The sequence below is a fragment of the Pelodiscus sinensis genome, chromosome 8 (assembly GCF_052426305.1).
Source record: "Pelodiscus sinensis isolate ZL-2025 chromosome 8, ASM5242630v1, whole genome shotgun sequence".
Classification (NCBI taxonomy): Eukaryota; Metazoa; Chordata; order Testudines; family Trionychidae; genus Pelodiscus; species Pelodiscus sinensis.
The window spans coordinates 66,042,007-66,068,763 of NC_143059.1; the positions used below are offsets into that span (position 1 = coordinate 66,042,007).

At 45.0% G+C, this 26,757-nt stretch overlaps 1 protein-coding gene and 1 long non-coding RNA gene across 4 annotated transcripts in view; both read right to left on the reverse strand.

Moving 5' to 3' along the window:
* Window positions 1-12,307: 12,307 nt before the first annotated feature.
* Window positions 12,308-19,369, reverse strand: LOC142830458 (uncharacterized). The gene is made up of 3 exons (XR_012905719.2): window positions 18,533-19,369; window positions 15,996-16,064; window positions 12,308-12,432 (listed from the first exon to the last, which is right to left on the reverse strand). It is a non-coding gene; the product is annotated as an uncharacterized LOC142830458 (long non-coding RNA).
* A 2,230-nt stretch (window positions 19,370-21,599) lies between these two features.
* RBM20 (RNA binding motif protein 20) overlaps window positions 21,600-26,757 on the reverse strand; it is a 186,412-nt gene continuing 181,254 nt past the window's right edge. For all 3 annotated transcript variants that reach the window (XM_075935489.2, XM_075935485.2, XM_075935488.2), the window contains exon 14: window positions 21,600-22,862. In XM_075935489.2, the coding sequence (XP_075791604.2) occupies window positions 22,752-22,862 (111 nt within the window). In that variant the 3' untranslated portion in view covers window positions 21,600-22,751. The remainder of the gene's footprint in view (window positions 22,863-26,757) is intronic.

Genomic DNA, 26,757 nt, shown 5'->3' on the forward strand with positions numbered 1-26,757 from the left:
TACCAGATGACAGGATGTGTAATCAGTAAATCATGTGCCTATTATAGCTGTTTTGTATCTAAGATCATATTTCTGCATTTCTATGGGCAACTGTTACAGAATATTTCCTTATTGCTGTACCTTTTCACCTCATTAGTACAGTAAAGCATTGACATTCTGGGATTGTATTCATTCCAAAAAAATTCAGTTTGATCTGTTTGGAAATGAAATGAGGTAGATACTGTAATCAACAACAAGAACAATGATAAAGTATCTTCCTGTCTAGAAAACCATCTGATCTGACAGTCATACCAAATGTTAAGTGCTTGACAGATTAGTAAAAAACAAAAGTCGCCTTTGTCATCTAAATACTGTGAACAGGTTTGGTTGCTTATTACAGGGAGAATGATGGGAGTAGCCACAGCTATGATATGATCGCAGGAACAAAATAGGTCAAGCACACAATATTATGAGGAACATTTTGAAATTGGTAATAATGAGAGTCAAATTTATATCCTGTATAATACAATAAAAATTGTTTAAACAACATACATTTACCAAGTAGTTTAAAATCCATTCTCTACTACACTAGACATATGTAGTGACAGAATCATAAACATTCTTAGGATTGGCCTGATTATGGGGAAAACTTCTGTAAAACAATATTTTATAGGACAAATCCTATCTGTGACAAACAATCCTGAAAGCTTCTGACTGCTTTCTGGAACCCCCAAATTGGGAATTAAAAAGTTGTGGTGGTCGAGACAGCAGTATTACCTATGGCAGGCACTGAAGAAACCATGATGACAGCTTGCACGCAATGAGGGTTTCTTTAAACGATAATATAGTTGGGATTCTTTTTATGTACCACCTGGATTGTTAATCTCTAGGGTCTTGCCTATACTACAGAGAAGATCAAAGCAGTCGCAAGAGAGAGGGCATTTCCACTGATGCCGGTAGTCCTGCTCCTACAAGGCATAAGGGAAGTTGAAGGGAGAGTGTGCTCTTGTCAACCTCCCTCAGTGTGGACAGCACCAAAATTCGATTTAAGATACCTCGACTCAAGCTATGCAACTAAGGTAGCTGGAGTTCAGTATTTTAATTCGAACTTATCCCCTAGTGTAGACCTAGCCTAGGATGCACTCTGGTCATGCTTTAAAGCTTTTCAAGAGATTCTCCTCTGCCATTACTTGATTCCAGAAAGTGAGGTTTCAAGAATAACACCAAGTATTGTGAGACTTGCAATGAATTCATGAAAGTTGGTAACACTGAGGCGGATACAGTTTTTTTGCTTCAGAGGAGTAGCCGAGTTAGTCTGTACAGGATAAACTTTAAAAACAACAAATAGTCTGGTAGCACGTTAAAGACTAACAAAACATGTAGATGGTATCATGAGCTTTCGTGGGCACAGTCCACTTCTTCAGATGATCATAGCATGCAATGCCTATACCCCAAAACAAACTTCTCAGTGAATGCCTAGAGACAGAGATTGTGTGCTAGGATTCTTATAACAGTCTTACAATAGAAACAACAATGATCACCTTACACAGATTTTTGTTTTGAATACATGTGGTTTTCCCTATCTGGCTTTTTAGCCTCATGTTCTCTGAGAAATGATTCTTGCTGACTGGCAAGGCAGCACTTTGAACTTCTAAGAGGGAGGACAGAATAGATGAACCTTTAAAACAAGCATTTATTTTTTTCCCACGGGGTTGTGTCCTTGTTTTCTTTAATTGTAGGTATTATCACACAGTATTCTAATTTAAAAAAAAGGAGAGCGATGAAGGGGTAGGTTTTCTTTGTGTTTTTTGCATTACTTTAGAAATGTACGCTTTATTTACACTGGAAGTCTCTGTGGTGAACTGGAGAAATCATGATATAGCCTGTTGACGGGTGTCAGTTACATGCCCCACTTTTGTGTCTGATCCACAAAGTAAACAGGGCCGTTACAGCTCTCGACTTGAGCTCTTTAGCTCTATTGCTTCCATATTTGAAACGATGCTTTTGTGTCTGAAGGTTCCCAGTTCATTTCCCAACATGGCAGTCATCACAATGACAGGAGCCTGGAAGCTGAACTGAGATGGAGAGGGATTTTGAAGACAAAATGTTTAAAATGTAGGTGTGTTTGGTTTTAACAGATATCTAACCTCAATGCCTAATGAATATATGGGAAAAAGAAAACCTGGGTTAAAATTTACCACATACATACATGACTTAATTTAAGATGAAAGAAAAATCCCAATGTACATCTGACTGAGACCTACCAAGTCCTCCTGCAAAACTAGGCAAGACAGAACATGATATTCCTGATAGGTCTACAGCAAAACCACAGATAAATACAGTGTTATTGTGGGGAAAATAGCTTTCTGTCCTTTTTTAAATACATTATTACATTTTCAAAATCTTTTTGCAGGTCACTTTTAAAGTTGCTCCATAGTTCACCCATAAGGGTATTTTATACCAGCCAATTAACTGGGACATGGGGGATTGACATTCCGAGTTCTGTAGATGGCAGAAGAGCCTGCTCTGTTTTATTTCTATTTTCAGGCCTTCCTGTCTTTCCCCTCTTCCCCACCTTATTTGTCTTTTTTGCTCTCCTCAATTTCTTCCTCTTCAATCTCTCTTTACTGCACCTCCTTCCCTGTGTCCTTTTGTCTCTCTCTTCAGCATCCCAGACGTGTACTGACAGTTTATAGGCGAGACAATGTAATGAAAGACGCTGAATTTATCAGCATGCCAGTGATTGAATTCTCAAACTTAGTGTTGCAAGTTTGCAACCTCAAACATAGGTTTTTGGCAGATAACACCGCTCCCTCAAGCCCAGCTGGCTAGCACAGCAAAATCGTTTGACGTTTAGAACTGCATTTCTAAGCTCCTGGCAGGCCCAGACTAGTACGTCCTTCCCTGCTGCTGTAGCAACACTTTGAAGTGATGAAGAGCCGCACTTTGAAGCATACTCTAAGGGTATGGAGGAGAAAGAGAAGGAGGAGTGGGAAATCAGGTGAAGCAGGATTTTTTTTGTCTACAAATGCTGCTTTCAAGATTGTTCTTCCAATGAGGTCACCCTCATGCCATCGGTTTTAAAGCCGACTTCCTGCCCTCACCCCACCCCACCCCGAAATCCAGTAGCTCTGCCAAGAGACTGACCAGCTTGATGCAGCTTAGCACTCTGATACAACAAAGCCTTTTCTGGGGATACATTTGACCAGATTCAGGCACCAGTCATGGCCCCTTTACCCACTCATGTGGCATAGGATGATAACGAAGGGACAGGCTTGGAGATTTCCCCAGCCTAGAACACCTGTCCTACCCTCCCCCACCCAGCAGCCTCCAGTATAGCCAAAGTTTGGAAGGATCATGAGGGCACCAGGAATGACTATCGTACTCTGCTCTCCAGTGATTCTGAGCTGCGGCACGGCCCCTAGACAATGCAAGGCTGTTGGAAGCTAGAGCAACTCTTGGGGCTGTGCTGATCCTGAGAATAGAACGTGCACTGTCTGTGCTGCACTGCCAGAAAATCAGAGGGCTTAATCTGGCCCTGCACTCCAGTCCCACCCCACAGGTGCAAACAATAAACCAGTTGTAATATCTTGAGGGGTGTGCTTAGGTAGGGTTACCAGATGGTTTAAAAAAAATACCGGACACACTTGATCTCAGATGGGGGGACCAGCCGGGGTGGGAGCAGGGTTGGCCAGGAGAGGGTTGGGAGGAGTAGGGCATGCCGGAGGAGATGGGGGGTAGGGGAGGGAACCAGCCACCGGGAAGTAGGGCAGGCTGGGAGGAGGTTGGAAGGAGCGGGGCTGGCTGGGGGGGAACCAGCCTCTGGGGAGCAGGGCTGGCCGGGTGATGAGTGAACTGGCTGACGGGGAGTGGGGCTGGCCCGGGCGCACGCAGATCTCAGTGCACTGCACGTCCCGTGCACGGTCCCGGCGGGGTGCACGGGAGAGTCTGGCCTTGGGGATTCTATTCCGCTCCTGCCCTGCCCCTCCTCTCTACTGCATAATTGTATACTGTCTGGCTGGTAGATACGTTCACAGTGTGAGCATGTCTACCAGCCAGGCAGTACACAACTACGTACTGATACTCATGATAATAATACAAAATTAATTAGAAAATACCAGACATTTATATGTCCGGTATTTTCTCAATTTGTTTCCCGGACAGAAAGCTCAAATACCGGACTGTCCAGTTCAAAACCGGACACCTGGCAACTCTAGGCCTAATATTTAGAACCTGGCACCAGATGTTCTGGCCTTTGTTCACACCTCTCCCACTGTGCAACCTCAGGCAAGTCACTTCCCCTCTTCCCTCTCTTGGCCCCCCTCTGCTAAATGGGGATGATCCCATATTTTGAATGGTGCCATGGGGCTTAATTAGCTGATGCTTGCAAAGGGCTTTGACATCCTCGGATGAGAAGGTGCTCGATAATTGCAAAGGAGTATTCCTAATGCTAATGATTTACTCCATTATACGGCGCTTTTCATCCCCCAAAATCCTGGAATGCTGCAGAATCTATTTACATAAAACACCGTCGGGGTTTGGTTCTGCCTAAGTCCAGGTCGGGACACTTGAGCTGTACCCAGGACATGGTAAAAAGCAGCATATAGGGGAACACAGAGGAGGCTGATCTGCAAACCCAGCTGCATGGGTGTTTCTTCTGGGAGTGTGAGGAATATGCTATTCTCTCAAGGGGCTGCGTGAAAGGCAGCATGAAGCTAATAGTAGGAGGAGGTGCTAATAGTATCTGTGGTGGGGGGAGTGTGTATGGAGGGGGTGTAACATACTGGGTTTGGAATCAAACCCCCATAAGGAGGTTACAAGGAACAGGCTGGTGTTGCAGCTTGGTCAAGTATCACTCTAGCTACACCACACCTGGATCCTCCCAGCTGCGCTTCCTGGGGTAGGTTACTAGTAGCCCCATTAAAGGCACAGTCCACTAGCAGGGCTGTAAGGTGGAAATGAGAGCAGGAAGTTTGCTGGCTGAGTGATGAGCACCTTGAAGTTATGTGGAAGGCTGGCAGCAGGAGGTGGGCTCCTTAAAGCTAGTACTGGCCAATTACGTTATTTGTATTTAAATATTATGAACTGGTCTACATGAAGAACTTACATCGGTATAGCTATGTCTCAGGGACCTGAAAAATCCCTCCTCCCCCGTGAGAAGTAGCTACACAGGCCAGCCGCTTGCAGCTCCCTGCAGTCCCGAGTGCCCACCTTGCCAGATAGATGACTATCTTTGTAGTGTTGACAGCTCTCCTGATTTTATTGAAAGTCTCATGATTTTTAGTGTATATCTTACAGCTCCAGCTCCTTGAACCAACAGAGAATGCAAGAAAATCTCAGCTTTCCTTTAAAAACAAAATACATTCCTAGCCCTCGAGGTTGTGGTTGAAAATGTGCAAAACGTGCACGTGGAGGGCTCCAGAACTGGAAGGCAAATGACCACCAAATGTGATTTTTTTAAAAAAAATCTCACGATTTTAAGTCAGTCTCATGACTCATTATTTTTGAATGCTTGAGGGTAGCAATCCTGTCTTTGATCTTTGCAGCCATACCTACACTCTGACATACAAAAATGGCAGCTGTTGTGTACAGGGTATTCTAGACAGGAGTGCCATGCTGAAAACTATGGGACGAGATTGTATTAGAAGCCTAGTTTGGCCTGACATTTCAGTGCTAATCTTTAAAGTGTAAAAGCTCCCAGTCTTACCATCCCACTCAGCCTGCTGGGAAGAATGTCTCTTGGTTACTCAGTGTTCTTGAGAGGCACTGGTCCTAAATAGTAGGAAATCTCCCACAGGAAGGAAGGGATTCAAAGGCTCAAGGAGCTCTTATAAAGTTATTTAATGAGTCTGAGTATATAGCAAGTCTGACTATGTGTCCTTATATTTGGAAAAAGTGACTAATTTGTGTTTCGGGGGAAGCCTTTGTTGAAGATACACAGGCCCCAAATCCATGCTGGTGTAAGCTTCAAAGACATCAAAAAGCTGTGTCTGCTTACAATCATTTACCCCAAGGGTATGTCTACACCGCAGGATTGCTGCGTGCTGTGCTAAGCTTTTGTTCCCAACATCCTCCATCAGCCACCTCACAGCCCTCAGGTGCACCTGTAACTAGAAGGGAGTAATGCCCTTTCTGGTCTCAACAGATAAATGCAAGATTTCCTCACATTCTGGTGTCATGCACCTCTCCTGTACATAGGGTTGCCAGGTGTCCGGTATTGGCCAGGACAGTCCGGTATTCGCGGCTTCTGTCCGGTAAAAAACCCCAGAAAAAAATGGACATTCTTCCTCTGCTGTGTCTGGTGGGGGCTGGGGGAGTGTGGGGATGTAAAGTCACCGTGACCCTTTTTTTTGGTGAGGTGGTTGTTGTTGGGTTTTTTTTTCGCAACAACTTTAGTCCTGTGGTTTTTTTGCTCAGCCAATGTTTTTCCCACCATGTTCGGTATTTTTTGTGAAACTATCTGGCAACCCTACCTGTACATCTGACATTAAGTAGTCATTAACCTGTCTCTGTGGTTGACAAAGGCCTGCAGAACAAGGGAGTAAGTACCTTTTCCCTCAGCCCAATGCGTTGGCGGGCTAAGACCACATCCGAACCAGCGTCTGAGAACAGACAGGTTCTCTCACAAAACACCACGAAACAAATCCTACAACAGCTCCAGCTGGGGAGGCATTGAGAGCACTAGGATGTGCCCCTAGAAATCCTAGCACCAAACATGTAGCTGCAACTTTATGGTGTATGTGGAGCAGTGTGGATTCTTGGAAACCGGCTTGACTAGCATGTGCCCACATGCAGGCAAGCCAGGGTGTGAGTACACAGACTGTGTAGACGTAGCCTTAGAGACTAACAAAAATATATAGTATCATGAGCTTTCGTGGCAAAACCATTTGATCATCATCTGAAGAAGTGGGGTTTGGCCACAAAAGCTCATGATACTATATATTTTTGTTAGTCTCTTAAGGTGCCATGGGACGACTTGATATTTTCATGTGTTCACTGTAGGGATGCTAAAAATATATAAATATTAACTGTGTAACTGATCAAAATTCTATTGGTTACACGAAGAGTCCTGGACAGGACTCCCCCACTGCGGGCTCTCAGGTGCCATCCCTCAACACGGCTCCACTCCTCTCCTGGGTTCCCGACAGCCAGCCCTACTACCAGTGAGGTTCTGGCCCCACCACTGCAGCTGGCCCCACCGCTGTGGTCTCCCAGTTGCTAATGCGATTCCGGCTGCTGGCCCCATTGCCAGTGAGGTTCTGGCAGCTGAGTTTAACCATTAACAGAAACTGATAAGCATCAGCTTATTGGTTAAATGGTTAAAATCTTGCATCCCTAGTCTACGGCTTTTTTCTGTCACTTTGTTTTTCTTTGCTCAATGTGCAAAGTTCTTCTATTCCCACGTCATTCACCATGTTCTGGCAAAGCTCAGGGCTCTCCTTTCCAACAGACGTTGGTGGGATTTAGTGGCATTTTGAATAGGAACTTCAATAGTGTGGGATGGGGAGGGGCTATACGGGCCTGATCAAAAACCCACTGAATTCAACATGAGTCTTTCTGCACCTTACCTCCCACCCAGACCTTGCCCGCCCCAACTCCCAGACTGCTCCTGCACCTTCCTCATGCCTAGACCTCTCATCCCAGCCTGCTCCTGTATACTACCTCCCACCCTTACTCTGTACCCTCCCTGACCCGTACCCCTACCCCCAGCATATTCCCTGGCAGCTCCATCCCTCATTTTTGGCCCCACTTCAGATCCTATTGGCCTCCATAAAATCTACTAGCTCTGAACCCCCAGAAGAGTTAATCTGGCCCTGATTATGTAGTGTATCTATGGATACAGTACAGGGAGGCAAGAGAGAGACCAGGCAGATTCAGAGATTAGAAACTCAGCCAGTGCATGTTTCTTTGTTTTCCAAAAGATAAAGCGAATGGAGCACTGGTGAAAGGCAGCAGACTGGCAACACTCTAAGACTAAATGCCTTCTCCTTATTCACTGCAAGGCAGTGCATGTTCTCTACCCACCCACACTGGCCTGCCAACATGCCCAGAGGGACCGAGAATATCTAGTGCATATTCCCTCTAGCACTTGGGGAGGCTGATTTTAATGTCGCAGCCATTATCTGGTTTCCGTAGTTCCCGTCACAGGTGTACAAAGCACCGTTTTGCAACACCCCTGGTTCAAGGTGAACGTTTGCTGCCATCAGCGTGTTGCTATCTGCCAAAGATAAACCAGAGCAGCCCAACCGGCAGTGCAGTCACCACCCAGTCAAGAAGAAACCTGTAAACAAAGCAGGCTTTTCTGTGTCCTCTAAAGATACACCCACACGGCTTGCGGAAGGCAGAATAAATGAAGAGAGTTGTGTTAAAGCAAGTCTGAGGACAGAGGGGGAGAGATCTGCTAATTAGGAGGAGTGGAGGTCTCCAAGCCTTTGGGAATAAATCAGTTAGATAAGCTCCATACCAATTAAAGGTCATGCTGCTGCTACTGCAATCCCATCTACAAGAAAGCTAGCCCAGGAATGCTCCAGTCCTGCCAATTGTTTACAGGTTTAACAAAATGAGCTTTGCAGAGATCTCCCGTGTGAAAAGCTTCAGCCAGATCGTCTACATACAAGTTTGCCCAAGTTTAGTGAAACTGACTTAGTTAAATGGGTGTGAGCAGATGGGAGTTAAATGGGTGTAAACTAGCTGTGAATAAATTTAGCCTTGAAAATTAGGAGAAGGTCGTTAGCTGTCAAAGGAATGAGAGGCAAGACAACTAATTTGTTTTTAATATGGACTTTGATAAATTTGTGAATGGGACTAGATGTTGGAGTTGCCTATGATCGCAGGGGATTAGACTCAATGACTCAGAAGGTCCCTTCCAGTCCCATGTTCTATATCCCTAGGATGAAACTCTTATTCCAGATAAAAGTCACTTATTTCAGGTTAGCTAAAACCTGTTCCTAAAGGCTTTACAGTCAGCCAGAATAAGCCTGGCTGAAGTTGAAATAATTCTGTTCATATAGTTTTTCACACCAGTGTCATTTGCTACAAATCTCACCCTACAGCACCCAAATCTCACCCTACAGCACCCAAATCTCACCCTACATGGAGCCCATCTGGGGTACCATGTGATGGAACAGTTTATCATTGCCCATGCGTAGGCTGGCCAGATTCCACTGGTTTCTGTTCATGTTGGTTTTTTCCTATTGGTGTTACTAAAGTGATACTTGTGTAAAGCAAGGGCGCCTGAAGTGAGGTGCACGGTGATTGCACACAACACTGGCTGGGACAGCCGTGCGCTCTCCCTCTGCATCCAGTCAAGCACTGTTAGGTTTCCATCAGCACACCCCACAGAGTCTAGGTATGCCAGTGCAGGTAGCAAAACTACTCTACCCTGGGAGACCATCTTGGTTACAACAGTTGTGCGGCCACTCGCTAGCCCAGGTGGTCCATCGCTGCTCTACGTTAAACCAGCATGTTTCTAGTGTGCAGACAAATTCTAACACGAGCCTCTTGAGCCTTGTTTGTTCAGTACAACTCCCCTCCTAATCACCCACATGTCCTAATTCCACACCTCAGCAGCGAGCCATTAATAAAGGAGAAAGCAGAGGAGGAGGGAGACAGATGGAGAGAGTTATGGGGGTTGGCTCATGTTCCATCCATCTATGAGTATCTTAGGCTGCTGGCTAATGTCACACATTTTAAATGACTAGGGGCCAGTGAATCAGCGTTGCTCCAGTGAAGTCAGGCAGCTTACGCCATGCAATGTGGACAAGAAGATCCATTTCAAGCAAACCTTGGCTCGACTTTGCCATGGACTTCAACAGGGCTAGGATTTCATCTGGGATTTTTTTTTCCTGCCCATCAGATCTAACGGCAATGCTATACTATTGTAGCTCCACCACTGTTAGCAATGGTAGGAGTGCTGATGTGGCCAGGGTGTAGGCATTTATACCAATATGTCAACTAATTCCACTAAGAACAGCTTGTTCGAGATAGTACAACAAGAACACCTCAACCCTGCCTACCTTCTGCTTCCCAGCATTCTTATCACTGATGGTTGCTTTCCTAAACAAATACTAATATACACAAGGGTTACATTTATCAGTACGTGACTCATGTGGCATTGCAGATAGCTCCTGATCCAGGTGCTGGCTGAAGTAACAGTGCTTTTTTTGTGACAGTACTGCCGGGTACGCAGTACCAACACCTCCAGACACAGTACCAGCACCTCCAATCAGAGCTCAACAACTTTTCCCCTAGAGTACCGGGCACTTTTTTTTAAAAAAAAAAGACTGGAAGTACATAAACATCCCAGAAAAAGGAAGATGGTATTTGTCCTTTAAAAATCACCACAACCTGTGATAGATAAAATCAAGCCTCACTCTTCCATAGCACTGCCTATCTGAAGAGTGTAATGAACCAAGCTTTGTGCCAACCTTTTGAAGAGCCATTCTAGCATCATTTTACAGATGGGGAAACTGAGGCACAGAGTGGCGATGTGTCTTCAGCCAAGGTCCCACAGCAGGTCCCTGGTAGTGCTGGGAATAAGTTTTGTGGCAGAGCTAGCACTAAGACCGAAAACTCCGACTTCCCATACCTTAACCACTGCACAATATATATAATCCCCCCCACCCACTTTGCACAGAGATGGCTGCATTTTTCATCAGGATCCTTGAGAGCATTGTTTAGCAAAGACTATTTAGAGTCCAACTCCGTCGGCAATATGCCCTTGACTGATATAACAACACATGCTCTCCTTATGACAGTGTGTCAGTACCTTGTTTAGCAAACACCATGAATACCAACCAATCCTTTGTGCTTAGATAGCATTCTGAAGCAGAGCATAATTGATACGACTTACTCATGGTTTTAGCAGTTTCTCTGCTGCTCTCCTGTTTTCACCCACAATCAGGGAATGCTCGTATGGCATTTGGCAGATACAAAGACCTATCTAAATGCTGTCATTCTTTTCACTACAGCATGTGTGCAAGGCACTCTCCAGAGCAGAAGGGCCAATACACAGGACAGACTCAGTGATCAACACCAAGCAAAGCTGGGTAAGGAGAAATCAGACTCTTCCAAGCATGAGGTGATTAGAACGTTGATGTTTGCAGTAAATACCAGCCCTTCCTGAGAAGTCATTAGCGCTTCCTCATTTCTGGAGCAGCTCCCTAATGTTCTAATCTAACGTCAGGGGAGACTTATTGAACACGATGTTGAGGTGTTGGTTCTGGATTACTTGGTGCTGTGATATTACTGAGGCCAGGTTTACACTACACCCAGAAGGTCAGCTTAAGGTACATGACTCTATCTACGTAAATAATGTAGCTGGAGTCAGCCTACCTTAAGCCAAGCTTGATGCTGTCTTCACAGTGGGAGGCTGATGGGAGCAAACACTCCTGTCAACTTCACTTATTCCTTGAGACCGTGAGGAGTATCGGCGCTGACCGGAAGCACCCTTAGCATTTGATTTAGCGGGTCTTAACAAGACCTGCTAAATCAAACACCGGAAGATCAATCTCCAGTGCCTCAGTATAACCTTGTCCTGACACACACACAAAAGAAAATGTGTTTTAAGCTCAGCTGGTAGACATTTGTGATTTTAGTCTTCAGGAATGTTAGGTCAATCTAGACTGATGACTGTGAGCTCTGTGGGAATGCAGTCTTGGTTTACAAAGTAGCTATAAAACTCATGCATATACTTATACACACAGAGGGTATGTCTAGACTACATGCCTCTGCCGACAGAGGCATGTAAACTAGGCTACCTGACATAGTCAAAGAAGCCGGGATTTAAATATCCCCGGCTTCATTAAAATAAACATGGCTGCCGCGCTGTGCTGGCTCAGCTGATTGTCGGCACAGCACGAGTCAAGACATGGATCGGTCGACAGGGGAAGCGTTTGTTGACCGCTCCTGTAAACCTCATTTCACAAGGCATAAGAGAGCAGTCGACAAAGGCTTCCCCTGTCGACCAATCTGTGCCTTGACTCGCGCACTGTGCCAATGATCAGCTCAGCCGGCACAGTGTGGTGGCCATGTTTATTTTAATGAAGCCGGGAATATTTAAATCCTGGCTTCTTTGACTATGTTGAGTCGCCTAGTTTACATGCCTCTGTCGGCAGAGGCATGTAGTCTGGACCAAGAGAGAAATACTTCACCCACAAAGCCACATCTAGTATAAAGGATTCCAGCTGTTTAAGAGTTTAGGCTGGAAAGTGAAGAATACACAATCCTAAAGAAAGTGCAGAGGGCTTTTCAGGACACAGCATGTAATTATCCAAAGTGGACATCAGCAGGGTACCAACGGTTAACTAGTATTGCCAAAAGTGTTAGATTACCTGGCTAACTTTCAGTCCAGATTTGCACAATAGAACAATCTTGTTCCTTGCAGCCGGAATGAGTGGATGTTGATAAGCCTCGCTCTTTGGGATGCCAACTTCAAAAATATAGCATACGGGTCTGAACAAACAAACAAACAAACAAAAACAAAGCAAACCATCCAGTTATTGCTAATAGTAACCGCTTGAACTTGGCTCCAGAAATTTTGCATCATGGGGCTTATCCACTAGTAATCAAGGAGAATTGCTGAATTTATTCAAGAGATCTCTGGGTCATAACATCATAGATTAGGGTTGGAAGAAACGTCAGTAGGTCATCTAGTCCAGCTCCCTGCTTGAAGCACAGGACCAGTCCCAGCTAAATCACCCCAGCCCGGGCTTTGTCAAGCTGGGACTTAAAAACATCGAAGGACAGAGATTTCACCAGCAACCTAGGGAACCCATCCCAGTGCTTCTCCACCCTCCTAGTGAAATAGTTTTCCTAATATCCAACCTAAGCCTCCCCCCCCCGCAACTTTAAATCACTGCTCCTCATTCTGCCATTGGCCACCACTGAGGACAGCCTCTCTCCATCCTCTTTGGAAGCCCCCTGTAGGCAGTTGAAGGCTGCTATCAAATCCCCCCTCACTCATCTCTTCTGCAGACTAAAGAAACCCAGTTTCCTCAGCCTCTCCTCAGAAGTCATGTGAACCAGCTCCTTAGTCTCTGGATGCTCTCCAATATGTCCACATCCTTTCTGTGTTGAGGATGGGGAGGAGGAAACAGGATGCAATACTCCAGATGTTGGCTCACCAGTGCTAAATAGAGGGGAATAATCACTTATCTACATCTACTAGACAGTATTCCTACTAATGCAGCCCAGTATGCCATTAGCCTTCTTGGCACAGTGTCATGAAGGTTAAAGCCTCTAAAATATTAAAGCAGGTGAATATAACAGTTCCTACATCTCACAGGCGCCCCCCTGAGCCTTATGCCAGATTCTAGAGCAATTTCTCTTGTGCGCCATGTTCTAGATTGAATTCCTTGGTCAGACTCCAGGGCTGTGTCTAGACTGGCAAGTTTTTCCAGAAAATCATCTGCTTTTCCAGAAAAACTTGCCACCTGTCTACACTGGCCACTTGAATTTCTGGAAAAGCACTGACGATCTCCTGTAAAATCATCAGTGCTTTTCCAGAAAAACTATGCTGCTCCCGTTCGGGCAAAAGTCTTTTTCTGAAAGACTTTTTGCCCAAAAGGGCCAGTGTAGACAGCTCAGATTTGTTTTCCGCAAAAAAGCCCTGATCGCGAAAATGGCGATCAGGGCTTTTTTGCAGAAAAGCGCGTCTAGATTGGCCATGGATGCTTTTCCACAAAAAGTGCTTTTGCAGAAAAGCATCCTGCCAATCTAGTCGTGCTTTTCCAAAAAGTTTTCCATTAAAAGCATTTTTGGAAAATCATGCCAGTGTAGACGTAGCCCAGGAGAATCTCCTGAATCACATCACAATACAGACCAGAAACGTTCAAATGTTGATTGATTTGTCTACTTGTCATGGTAGGTTTTTACATGGCTTCTATTGCCTTATTTTTGGAATGCTGAAGCAATATCTTCCACATATGCAGGGATCAGGGGCAGGAGGAGGTGTCTGAGATTAGGACTAAGTTTAGAAATCATGTGCTTGACAGATTCAGGGAAACAAATGAGTCACAAAAGGAAGAGTGGGCAAAGGTACCGGCAGGCAAACCTGTTCTTGTAGGCCAGAGCTGGGCAATAATTTTTAAAAGGGGGCCACTTCATACATTTCTGAACTGGCCCTGGGCCACCCTGGAAGGGATGGGGCCTTTGGTAGAAGGGGTGGGGCCAGAAACTTCTTGTGCTTCTCTGCCCATAGACCCTGATTGGCCTGGGGTGGGGGAGCATGTGAAGTCTTGTGCCCCGCCCTAGGTGCCTAGAGAGAATCGCCAGCTGTTTCAAAACAGCTGGTGGTTCCCTCTAGGCACTGCAGCAGAAGGAGACTTCATGCACTCCCCCTGTGCCCAGCCCAATCAGGACCTGGGGGCGGGGAGAGTGCGTGAAATCACCCGCCCTCTGCCCCCTCCCTGCCAGGGACATGCGGTGGCTAGAGAGAACCGCCAACTGTTTTAAAACAGCCAGCGGTTCCCTCTGATGCCATGTGCCCATGGTGGGGAGAGGAGACTTCACATGCTTCCCCCCAGCCCGAGGTCTTAATTGGCCTGAGGGTGGGGAAGCGGCAGGGTGGACATGGACTGGATCCACTGGGTTGGTGGGCTGGATGCAGCCTACAGAGGCTGTCGTGCCCACCTGTTCTAGGCTAACCCAATCCTTCCCTGAATGATCTTGCCAAACAGCTAACTAGAATCCCAGAAGTAATAAATATAGAAATATATAAAGTACAAAAGAGAGGTTGAAGAACTAGACTCGCTCAAACTTCTTCAGCTTGACTTGGATCCTGGCTTTGAGTGTACGTCTAGACTACAGGCTTTTGTCGATAGAAGCTTTGCCGGCAGATACTGTCGACAAAGCTTCTGTCGACAAAGAGTGTCTAGACTACAGCCAGTGTCGATGCAAAGGACAGTGTAGATGCAATAATGCCTTCTGTCAACAGAACTCTGTCGACAAAAGGCGTTATTCCTCGTAGAATGAGGTTTACAGCCGTCGACAAAACTGCTGAGTTCTCTCGATGTTATGTCAACAGAACTCAGTGGCAGTGTAGATGCAGGTATAGTTTTGTTGACAAAAGTCCACTTTTGTTCACAAAACCCTGTAGTCTAGACACACCCTGAGTGTCTAAGTCAACACAGATAGTCCCTTGGTGTGTGAGAACCAATATCAACTAGGAAGTGCTGACATGAACTGTAGGATCACGCCTGGCTTGATCATGCTGGCCTAGCTTGTCCTTGGAACAAACATTCATTCAATGCTGACTTGGAGAGAAACACATGAGCTGTTGATTCACCAGGGTGACTTCTCGGCTTTCCTTGGAGAGCCCCCATTTCATGATTGGCCCTGCTTGGCTTACATGATCAGATGAGATCACAACACTTAGGTGACTGCAGAAATGTAGTCAATCGTCTTTTTAGCCTTACTTTTAAAGCAAAGCTGCCATTTGTTTCTGTGTGCACACTCATACTTGCTAATGTCCCTTTCATCGTAGCCAACAGTGTTGGAAAAGTGCCAAAATAAAGACTGAATTTTCAACGGTGCAAACAAGTTGGATTGCACTCCCGCCACGTAGGCATTAAGGGAGTGGAACTGAATAACTCGACTTTCAAAACAAAATGGTTAACACACCTAAACTATGGCAATAGCCACCGAATCACTGAGATGCATGCTCCAGAATGTTAGCAAAAGGAATCATGTTTTAACCCAGTGTCAAAATTCTTTTTCAAAATCTTTATTCGAACCACCAGCTGGGAGCCATCCCAGAAAAAAGAACTGAAAGTGTTTGTACTTAATGAGTATTACCCCTGTGCTGCAGTCACAACTCCAGTTGTATTTAAAAGAGGTTAAGCCAAAGGACTGGGGAGTAAACCTTAATTCTAATTCCTGGCATTGCCACCGATTTACAGCATGATCATGGGCTAGTCACATTGTGCCTCAGTTTCCCCTTCAGTAAAATGGGAGACAGTTTTATTAGTTATTGTAATAGTATGAATCATAATACATTCTTTAATTATGCTCTCTACCTTCCTGTGCAGACAAATGCTTTCACATTCTTTTTCCTGGCTCCACAGCATGGCCACTCGCTTTCATACCTATAGAAGACAAAGCCCAGAGTATTGGAATGGTCCTTATAAAATTGGGATATCTGGTTGTCCTAAATTCCCACAAGGTACCGTGCCTATTCCATAAAATTGGTAATATACACATTTATGATGTCACGATACAGTTCCAAAATATATACCCAGTGTATATTTTTAATGTGTAGTTATATTCTGAAAAGCTACTCCATAACCAGGACAATGGGGTAGTCCAGACATATTATCTACAAGAAAATCTGGTTTCTGTAGCATGAGTTTGTATTTCAAAGTCAAGCTATAGGCTTTGAACATCATCAACTTTTGCCACCACAAACCCAGTCAGATAGAATCTCCAATCACAACTTTGTGTAATCATTTACTGTAAAGCAGGTGGGAAATCATTCTCAACTTACCTTTCCTGTTTTTTTCTTCTTCCAATCCTAGTCCACTCCTTTGTCCTGTTTTCCCAATTCTTTGAACAGGTTAAATACAGTAAGACTTATAGATTTCCCCATTGCTTTTGTCCTTTCAGTTTACTTTAACTCTTTAGTACTGTAGTTATAACTCTATAGTATTATAACTCTATAGTAAAGAATGGTTACTTACCTTTAAACTAAGTATGAGAATTGCATCCAATTCTGGGGCCCCCATTACAGAAAGGATGTGGGCACATTGGAGAGAGGAATTTGGGCTTATTAGTCTCCAAGAGAGAGAAGTGAGGGGGGAATTTGATAACAGACTTCAACTACCTGAAGGCGGGTTCCAAAGAGGATGGAGAGAGGCTGTTCTCAGTGGTGACATATGACAGAACAAGGAGCAATGGTCTCATGTTGCAGTGGGGGAGGTCTAGGTTGGATATTAGGAAAAATTATTTTACAAGGAGGGTGGTGAAGCCCTGGAATGGGTCATCTAGGGAGGTGATACACTCTCCATCCTAGAGGTTTTTAAGTAATAGCTTGACAAAGTCATGTCTGGGATGATTTAGTTGGGATTGGTCCTGCTTTTAGCAGGAGGGTTGGACTCGATGACCTTCTGAGGTCTCTTCCAACCTTATGAGTCTATAATTCTTCATTAAGCATTTTTCTATGTGGATCCCATTTCTGGTGGGTGAAGTTACTCAGAGAAAGGGTTTAGTCAGTGAAAGAAGAGGGTGTGATAGCTCCTTGAGGAACCAATAGGGAAAATGCTAGAGGGGAGTATGATCAACCAAAGAGATGCAGCAGGAGAGCCAGGGAAGACAGTGTCATGAAAGCCAAGGAAGGAGATGGCAAAGCAGATGAGTGTAATCAACACAGCAGAGGGAACAAGCAGGATGTAGGTGGAGTAGATGCCTTGAGTGCTGACTAGAAGAACAGTTTCAGAAAGTGTGGATGGGAATCCAGGATGGGTTGAGGAGAGGCATTCAAGAGACTCCAGCTGTAGATAGCTCACTGAAGGTCTGGAGGTGAAGTGTAGGATGGGAGATAGAGGGACAGTGTTTGGAGGGGCAAGGTAGGGTTAAGGAATGGTGTCAGTCATAATTACAAAGAACCAAAAGGTGTCAGTTTCAAGATGAGTACTTCTCAGAATCTGACCGGTAGTAATCAGTTCCACCCCCCCCCCCCACACACACACTCAGTTCCACCCCCCCACACACACACACACTTTCAAATCCATTCCCATCACACCCCAACTTGACATTTCATTTAGTTGAATGGGCCTTTCCCTTATTGAGAAAAAATTGGCACAGCCACCAACCACTAGTTATGCTCTAAAATTCTCTTTATTAAAATTCTTTTTAAGAAACACAATCTGAAACACTTTGCAATCAGTTGCACAGATCAGTTAATAATGGTGACGCCTCCTACATAATTCAACAAGTTCTAACAAATTCCAATTGTTTACAAGCCAAAACTTAAATTAACAAGATTCTATAAGCTCAATAAATAGTATATCTGGTCCAGTTCAAGTATAATTAAACAAATCACAGCCTTGATAGAGTAGAAAAACCCTGAATATAACCAGCCTGACACTAATTTAGTGTTCAAGCCAATATTAAAATGTGTCAAGTCTTGTGGGGGCAAAGTTTAGATTTTTTTTAAAAAAATTTACTTTGAAGAAAGCAAGTTGCATCGTGACATTAAAGACTATTTGAGATGAGCAGATAAAAACACATTCACTGTTCAGAAAGGCTGCAGCCTTTGTGAAATCTTTGGTTGAGACATGTTGAAATGATTCATAAATATCATGGAAGCTCTTCTTTAAATAATAATAAATAATTTTTGGTTAGACTTGAGACGGCCTGGTGCTATACATCAGAAATGTAAATTGTTGAAGAACTATGCCAACTAGAAAAATACTACATCTTAGATTTTAAATATAGCTAGTCAAAAGAGAAACAGCATATTTTACAGCAGTTGAAAGAGACAAATAGCTTCCTGTACAGGTGCACTGTCTCTCAGCAGAATAGGTATTAGAATGATGTCTAGGAGTTAAATGCCTACCAGCATCGTTGTTATGGGTTGTTCTGATGGAAAGAAATTACATTGCAGATCTCTATTTGTGTTGGACTGAAAGTTGATTGCACAGATTGTTAGACTAAGGCCACGTCTTCATTTGCCGAGCCAGAGATCGATTTTCTGGCATTAGATTTAGCAAGTCTAGATAAGGCCTGCTAAATCAATCGCCGAGGGCAGCTCCAGTTGGCACGGGCACTCCTCACAGTCATGAGGAATAAGGGAAGCCGATGAGAGCATTTGCCCCAATCGGCCTCCCTCTGTGAAGACGGCGCCAAGCTTGGCTTAAGGTAAGCCAACTCCAGCTATGTATTTTATGTAGTCCCCCCTGAAAATGCCTCAATCTGCTCGCAGTTGTCTGCTTGTGCAAATGCAGATGTGTAAGCAACTATTGTGGATGCCTTTCTGGAGACTCAAACATTTGGCCCACAGACAGCAATTAGGCTAGAATCACTTCTTGGGCTCTGCCAGTGGAACCTGGATTTGCAGGCTGTCAGAGTAGGACATGCCACATCTAAAGGGGTGTCCCCACAGCTGGATGAGAGCTGTGCTGGTTCAGTTTGGTTCCTGGGCAGCCCATCAAGCCTCCAACCTTTAGAGCCCTGGCTGGAAATTAAAGTGTTCTTCCTCAGGCAAGATCTCTGGGAACGGGGCTGCAACATACTGCTACCAACCTGCTGCAAGGTGGGCTGCATCAAAGAAAATCTGGGCCTTCGTGTTTGGGTATGTCTACACTAGCCCCCTAGTTGGAACTAGGGTGGCTACTGTAAGCATTTGAAGTTGCAAATGAAGCCTGGGATTTAAATATCCCGGGCTTCATTTGCATCTTGCTGGGCGCCGCCATTTTTAAATCCCCGTTAGTGCAGACTCCGGTGCCCGCAGCTACACGCGGCACGGAGTAGGTAGTTCGGATTAGGCTCTCTAATTCGAACTACCGTTACTCTTCGTGGAACGTGGAACGAGGTGTACCGGCAGTTCGAATTAGAGAGCCTAATCCGAACTACTTACTCCGTGCCGCGTGTAGCTGCGGGCACCGGAGTCCGCACTAACGGGGATTTAAAAATGGCAGCGCCCGACAAGATGCAAATGAAGCCCGGGATATTTAAATCCCAGGCTTCATTTGCAAGTTCGAATGCCTACATTAGCCATCCTAGTTCGAACTAGGGTGGCAGTGTAGACATACCCTTTGATATTTGGGGGAATAAGTTGAATCATTTAAATCTGACAAGGAGCTTATGGGCAATCCAGTGTTAGTTGTTCTACCCCCGCTGACCAGAATGGGTTCCCTGTCACCTTCTGCTTTCCCCATTTGTTTGCATCCCCCTGTTGTTTCTCACAGTGAATGATGATAATGAGCTCTTTGGGGTTTGGGAAAGCTTTCGTTACAGTGCTAAGAACAATGGAGCCGGAGCCTCTCAGAGCTGCCGCAATGAAGGATAATAATGATGTTCTTCATACTTGAGTATGGCTGGAGAGAAGTTGCTAGAGGCAGGGGATTGGGGCACTCTTAACCCCTTCCTCCTACCCACTTTCAGCGTCACCTTGTGATGTAAAAATCTACCACCACCAGCTGAGCGCAATAGTTCCGGAACGGTCTGGGATACAAAAATTAGATGCTTGTGTAACACCAAAAGGTAGAACCAAACCTGTGACCTCGGAAGTGTAGTGCATGAGCCTCTACAGCTTGAGCGAAAAGCCAGCTACTTCTTAACTAGGGCTGTAGAGCAAACTAATTCTCTCTCTCTCTGTAAGTGGTCTAAGTACCACTACATGGGGCAGTGAACCACGCCCAATAGATGTGAGTTACACTTGCATCTGGGGTGAATCTGCCCTCCACCCCATAAACCCATATTGTGCTAAGGCAATGAGAGTAATCCTTCGCAGTCACTCTGTGCATCACTACCCTAACAGCTCTGCCTTGGACAATAACTAGAGAGAATTTTCCTCACTTTTCATGATTTTACACCTTGCAATACAATTTTTTGCTCATCAAATCTCATCCAAATGCAATAAGAAATCTTGTAGCAAGAAGAATTTGCTTTTCAATATTTTTTTTCTTCTGTTAAGTGAGGAATAAAAGCCATGTTTTAAATAAAAGATGAGCCCAAATCCTGTCATACCTGAAATCCCTGAAGCTCAGATTATGCCTAAATATTGCATCTTCTCTTTTTTCCCCCCTCTGTGATGCACCAAGCCCAAACCTGGGATCCAAAGACTCCACGAATTTTGGAGAAAAATGAATCCAAAGTTTCAGCTTGCACCCAACTCTGGTTGAAATAAATGCTATGCCAGCACCAACTAATTGAAAGGGAACTTGCCAAACAACACAATACAACTAGGAAAAATTATATTGCGATGAAACAATTTTCAGAGAAAGAAGAATATGGCTGCTAGTGCAGGTGGTATGGAACAGGTGTGTTGGTGAGAGCAGTTTTGTCAGACTGACCATTTTGCATTATTTTGCAACAATAATACTGCTCTCTATGATGGATATGCCTTTTTTGGAGAAAAAGTTATGTAGGTACTCAAAGTCCTATTGCCAGAGATGTCAGTCGTCCAATTGATGTCAGAGCAGAGCAAAGAGTGGGGGGAAAAAATCTGCAAATTGTCCTATTCCCATTTTTCAACCAAATCTCAAACATTTCAAAATGTTTCCTATCACTTGCTTGGAGACTGCTTGGCAAGTGAAAGGGTTTGTGGTGCATTTTGTAAAAGCATAATCCCAGGATCAAATCTGGCAGCAGTTTTAGAAGATATTCAGTTTGCTACACAAAGCCCATTGAAATTAACCCAGAATAGTACACTTCAGTGGGACTTTATATTATATTAAGCAACAACTCTGAGTACAAACAATACCATATAATAATATTTATAGTTGCTGGCGCATCCTGTGTTCTCAGTACAGCATTCTCTGAACAGTTCTTACCCGTGCCATAAAAATTCAGGGGAATGAATACAAAAATCTATTAAAATAACATTAAGAGTCTGGCTTATTTCCATAAAGACCAGGAAATTGAAGAGTGCCAAGATTAGAAAAATGTGTTTTAACCCCCCCCCCCTCCCTCCCCGGTGAGAATGGAAAACGAATTCTACGGGTTACATAAGCTAAAAGGGTAGCCATTATACAGCTTTGTGTGTGAGTTTAATCTAAGACACAAGGTGGACACACTTTTAGAATTTTCCCAAGGAATATTCCAAACACAGAAATTGCCAAGGAGTATCCAGCCCACGGGATATAAATCACTGGAGAATGGAGACAATTAACTTTCAGTCTGAACTAGAGAGAGGGACTGTGACTTCCTCTATCTTTGTACATCCTTGAATAGATGGACAACACTCAAAACATTAAAAATCCATGATGATTATCATCATCCAGCCTAGGTGCACATATCCTGATGCCACTGGGTGCTACTTTTCCAGGGGTGGGGAACCTCAAGGGGCTGGATGTGGCCCCTGGCTTGTCTGGATCCAGCCCCTGAGGCTCAGGGCTCCCCTCCTAGCATTGAGGAGCCTGCGCCTATTGAGGGACTGGAGCACATAAAATCTACTAGCCTGGGCCCCAGTAGGCTCTGGTGTGGGAGGGGAATGTGGGGAGTATCTTTCTCCTTCATAGTCAAGGGCCACGTCAGTCAGGATTTTCCGGCTTCTCATTTGTGAAAAAATCAGCCCCCAGCTGATTTTTCCGTGGGTCGGTGGCCCTTGACGGAACAAAGGTTCCCCACCCCTGCTTTATGCCATCTAACAGCACTAGCACAATGGTTTTAGGTCTCTTAAACAAGGCCTATTGTTCACTATACTAATGAGTGAAGGGACTTAAACCATCTTCATGTTAAGAGCTTAATTCAGGGCGTTTCCTTTGCGATCATTTCCACTGGAGGATACTAAACTCTTCTCAATTCTCGGCCTGACCTAGCGTGTGGCATCTGCGAATCCCTGAGAATTCTGCGTTAGTAGAGGAAGCCGCTCCCAGCACACTGAGTGGGAGAAAGAATAGCTGCGCTTGTTACAGACACTCCAGCATTGCTTCACCGTGGGAAACTATTTCAGGCATTATGGGTTTTAATGGCACCTTGGGCAAAGACGCATGGAACATGTTGTTTCGTGTGCTTTCCTTCCTCCTGCACAATGCAAACTGATCATTTCATCATGTAGATCAACCCTGAAATGTCAGCATTCACTCATTTACAGCTCTTCTAGTTCAGTGACATCATAGCTTTTTCTTCTCAAAGTGGGGGACAATTCCCGTATCACCCTGTGGCAGGTGGCTCTCTTCTTCATTCATTTTCAAACTCTCTTCTGCAAGCTGGGATAGATACTTCTGTGGCCAAAGAAAAAACAAGAGGTGGCATTAGGAAGATTGATAACACTCAACACAAAGTAGAGAAGCAAAATCCTGTTTAATCAGCTAACGAGGGGTGTGGGTCCAGGCTGGGTGCTGTGGGAGGGGCTGCTCTGGTCGGGCTGGACCTGCTGCGTCGTACGCTGCTCCAGCCCGGCCGGACCACTGGTTAACTGGTAAGCATCACCCAGTAAGGGTAAACCTCGCTGCTGGGGGAGAGGGTAATCAGCCCCAGTTTTCCCCCGGTCAGCCAGAGCATGCTTACTTGGGGGAACATGAAGGGGTGTGTTCGCATCTTTTGCACCCCCTCTGCATACAGGCCTGCATTAACTGGTAGACAGGCTGTTGGGGTTATTGCACCTTATTAAGAATAATTAAATCACCAATAAGGGTGATGCTTATCAGTTAACCACTGACATCCCTACTTCAATGTACTGTCACTAGCCCTCAGCAACACTGGGAGGTAAAACACACAGACATTCTCCACATTAAGGAAATTCGAACTGGTATATCTGTATTAATGTAGCTGTCCTAGAGAAAATTCCCTTGATGCTGACAAGGCCAAAGAGGTCAAAGGGACTTGCTCAATGCTCCCCAGGAAATCAGCAGCAGAGCCAGGAGGACTACAATTTAGGATATCTTGGCTTCTGATCCCATGCTTAATCTACTACAGAAGCTGATTGGTCTGTTCTGCTCTCACATTGAGTGAACAGAATTACACAGGTATCCAGTGGTGTGACTGAATCATAGAATCATAGAATACTAGGACTGGAAGGGACCTCGAGAGGTCATCGAGTCCAGTCCCCTGCCCTCATGGCAGGACCAAATACTGTCTAGACCATCCCTGATAGATATTTATCTAACCTGCTCTTAAATATCTCTAGAGATGGGGATTTCACAACCTCCCTGGGCAATTTATTTCAGTGTTTGACCACCCTGACAGTTAGGAACTTTTTCCTAATGTCCAACCTAAACCTCCCTTGCTGCAGTTTAAGCCCATTGTTTCTTGTTCTATCCTCAGAGCCAAGATGAACAAGTTTTCTCCCTCCTCCTTATGACACCCTTTTAGATACCTGAAAACTGCTATCATGTCCCCCCTCAATCTTCTCTTTTCTAAATGAAACAAACCCAATTCTTTCAGCCTTCTTTCATAGGTCATGTTCTCTAGACCTTTAATCATTCTTGCTCTTCTCTGGACCCTTTCCAATATCTCCACATCCTTCTTGAAATGCGGTGGCCAGAACTGGACACAATACTCCAACTGAGGCCTAATCAGCTCAGAGTAGAGCGGAAGAATGACTTCTCGTGTCTTGCTCACAACACACCTGTTAATGCATCCTAGAATCATGTTGGCTTTTTTTGCAATGGCATCACACTGCTGACTCATATTCAGCTTGTGGTCCACTATAACCCCTAGATCCCTTTCTGCCGTACTCCTTCCTAGACAGTCGCTTCCCATTCTGTATGTGTGAAAGCAAACAAAGTTTCTGATTTACATTTGCAAATCATCTGACTTAGACACATAGGGTATGTCTAAACTACATGGCTCCGTCGATGGAGCCATGTAGATTAGGTTGATTGGCAGAGGGAAATGAAGCCGCGATTTAAATAATCGTGGCTTCATTTAAATTTAAATGGCTGCCGCGCTTTTCTGACCAGCTGATGATCAGCTGTTTGTCGGCAGATCAGGGCAGTCTGGATGCGCCGCTGTGGACAAGGAAGCCTTGAGGTTTACCTGCGCCGGTCGACAAAGTCTTCCTTGTCGACAGCGGCACGTCCAGAAAAAAAAGGTTTTTTTTCCCATCAGAATGGGAGGTGTGTGCATAAGAATTTTCTTTTAAGCATTATTTTTAAAGAACAGTGGGACTAAAATCACTGGTTTGAGCCAACTTAATACTGGCAGGAACAACGCAGGTTTAAATCCCACATAGAAATGCTGCTATACTGCAATCTTGGTATGACATAAACATACAAATGTTACTCTACTGCTCTTGGGGCTCCCTGGACTAGAGGCTGCCGGTTGTGGTCATTTTTGTGGCTCTTCTGTGGTAAGACCAAAAGAGGGGCATAAAATCCAATACTTTCTCACTTGTGTTCTGCAAGACAAGATTTGAATCCTGCTGTACAGAAAAGAGAGGTTAATTCACGTATGGTCCACTTCCAAAAATGTTCATTTATTTTTGAGCTTTAAGGAGTAGCCAAGTTAGTCTGTTACAGAAAAAAGTAACAAATGGTCTGGTAGCACTTTATAGACTAACAAAACATGTAGATGGTATCATGAGCTTTCGTGAGCATAGCCCACTTCTTCAGATGACCGAGTTCTGAGTAGGGGATATGAAAACTCGAAATAAATAGGAGAAGGGAAAGGGGGAGAAGAGAATGATGCTCTGTCTCCCGCTCCCCACCCCTTTTCCTGTTTTTTCTTTAAGTATCTGGAGAATGGGTGCTAAACCTAAGCAGATAAAGATCAAAGTCAATAGATGGAATGCTAAGACAGGAAGGATACCACTCAGAAAGTTGTTAGCACCTTCAGTGATAGAGTCCCCACCAATTTAAATCACTATTGAGTCCATTAGCATGTGAATTGAATTTGTGTATGTAATGTGAATTCCAGGCTTTCCCGCAGAGAACGTCCAGTTTGACCAATATATATAGTAGAGGGGCACTGTTGGCATTTGATGACGTAGATCAAATTACTAGATGTGCAGTGAAATGACCCTTTGCCCCTCTGCTATATATATTGATCAAACTGGATGGTCTCTGCGGGAAAGAAGAAGTTACTCACTTTGTGCAGTAACGGTGGTTCTTCGAGATGTGTCCCCGTGGGTGCTCCACTGTGGGTGCTGGTGCGTCCTCGCGCCGGCGACCGGAGACTTTTCTAGCCATTTCTGCCGTGCCACGGCGCCCTCTAGTGTCGTTGGAATTGAAGGGCTCCTGCGCATGCGGCTCCTCCATTCCTTCTCTACCCGCTAGAGTATAAGGCTCCAAGCAGGGGAAGGAGGGAGGGTAGTGGAGCACCCATGGGGACACATCTCGAAGAACCACCATTACTGCACAAGGTGAGTAAGAGAGAGTTACTCACCCTGTGCAGTAACGTCTGTTCTTTGAGATGTGTGTCCCCATGGGTGCTCCACTTGGGGTGCTGGGTCCGTCCCGGCGCCACAAAACGGAGAAACTTCCATAGCAGTAGCTCTGCCGGCCCGCGCATGCGCTCCTGTTGCCTCATGCCGTTCGCGCCATTACAGCTAAGCGCGGGCCGGCTTGTCAGTTTCCTCTCAATCGGAAGCATCTGAAAGAGATAAACAGAAGCTCTGAAGCAGGGAGGAGGGTGGGTCGTGGAGCACCCACGGGGACACACATCTTGAAGAACAGACGTTACTGCACAAGGTGAGTAACTCTCTCTTCTTAACTCTCTCTTCTTCGTCGAGTAGTGTCCCCGAGGGTGGTCCATTCGAGGTGAGTACATAGCAGTGGTCCAACACTATTGGCGTGCTTCGGACTTATGATCTCTGTGCTGTGGCCAAGACTGCTTGCGCCACCGCTGAATCATTCCTCAATATTTTCTCAAGAGCATAATGCTTGGCAAAGGCAAGAGAGGATGACCAGGTTGCTGCAGGGCATATGTCCTGCAAGGGTACCCCTCTAAGGTACGCAGTAGATGCGGCCATGCCTCTGGTGGGATGAGCGTGAGGTCGTCCTGGCAAGGATTTGTGCCGTAGGACATAACAACATGAGATACAGGAGGTGATCAGATTGGAAATACGTTCTGTGGAGAGCTGTTGACCCTTGGAGTGCTCCGCCGTAGCTATAAAAAAGCGCTGAGACCATCTGAAGGCACGTGTTCTATGCAGATAGAAGGCCAGTGCCCGTCTAA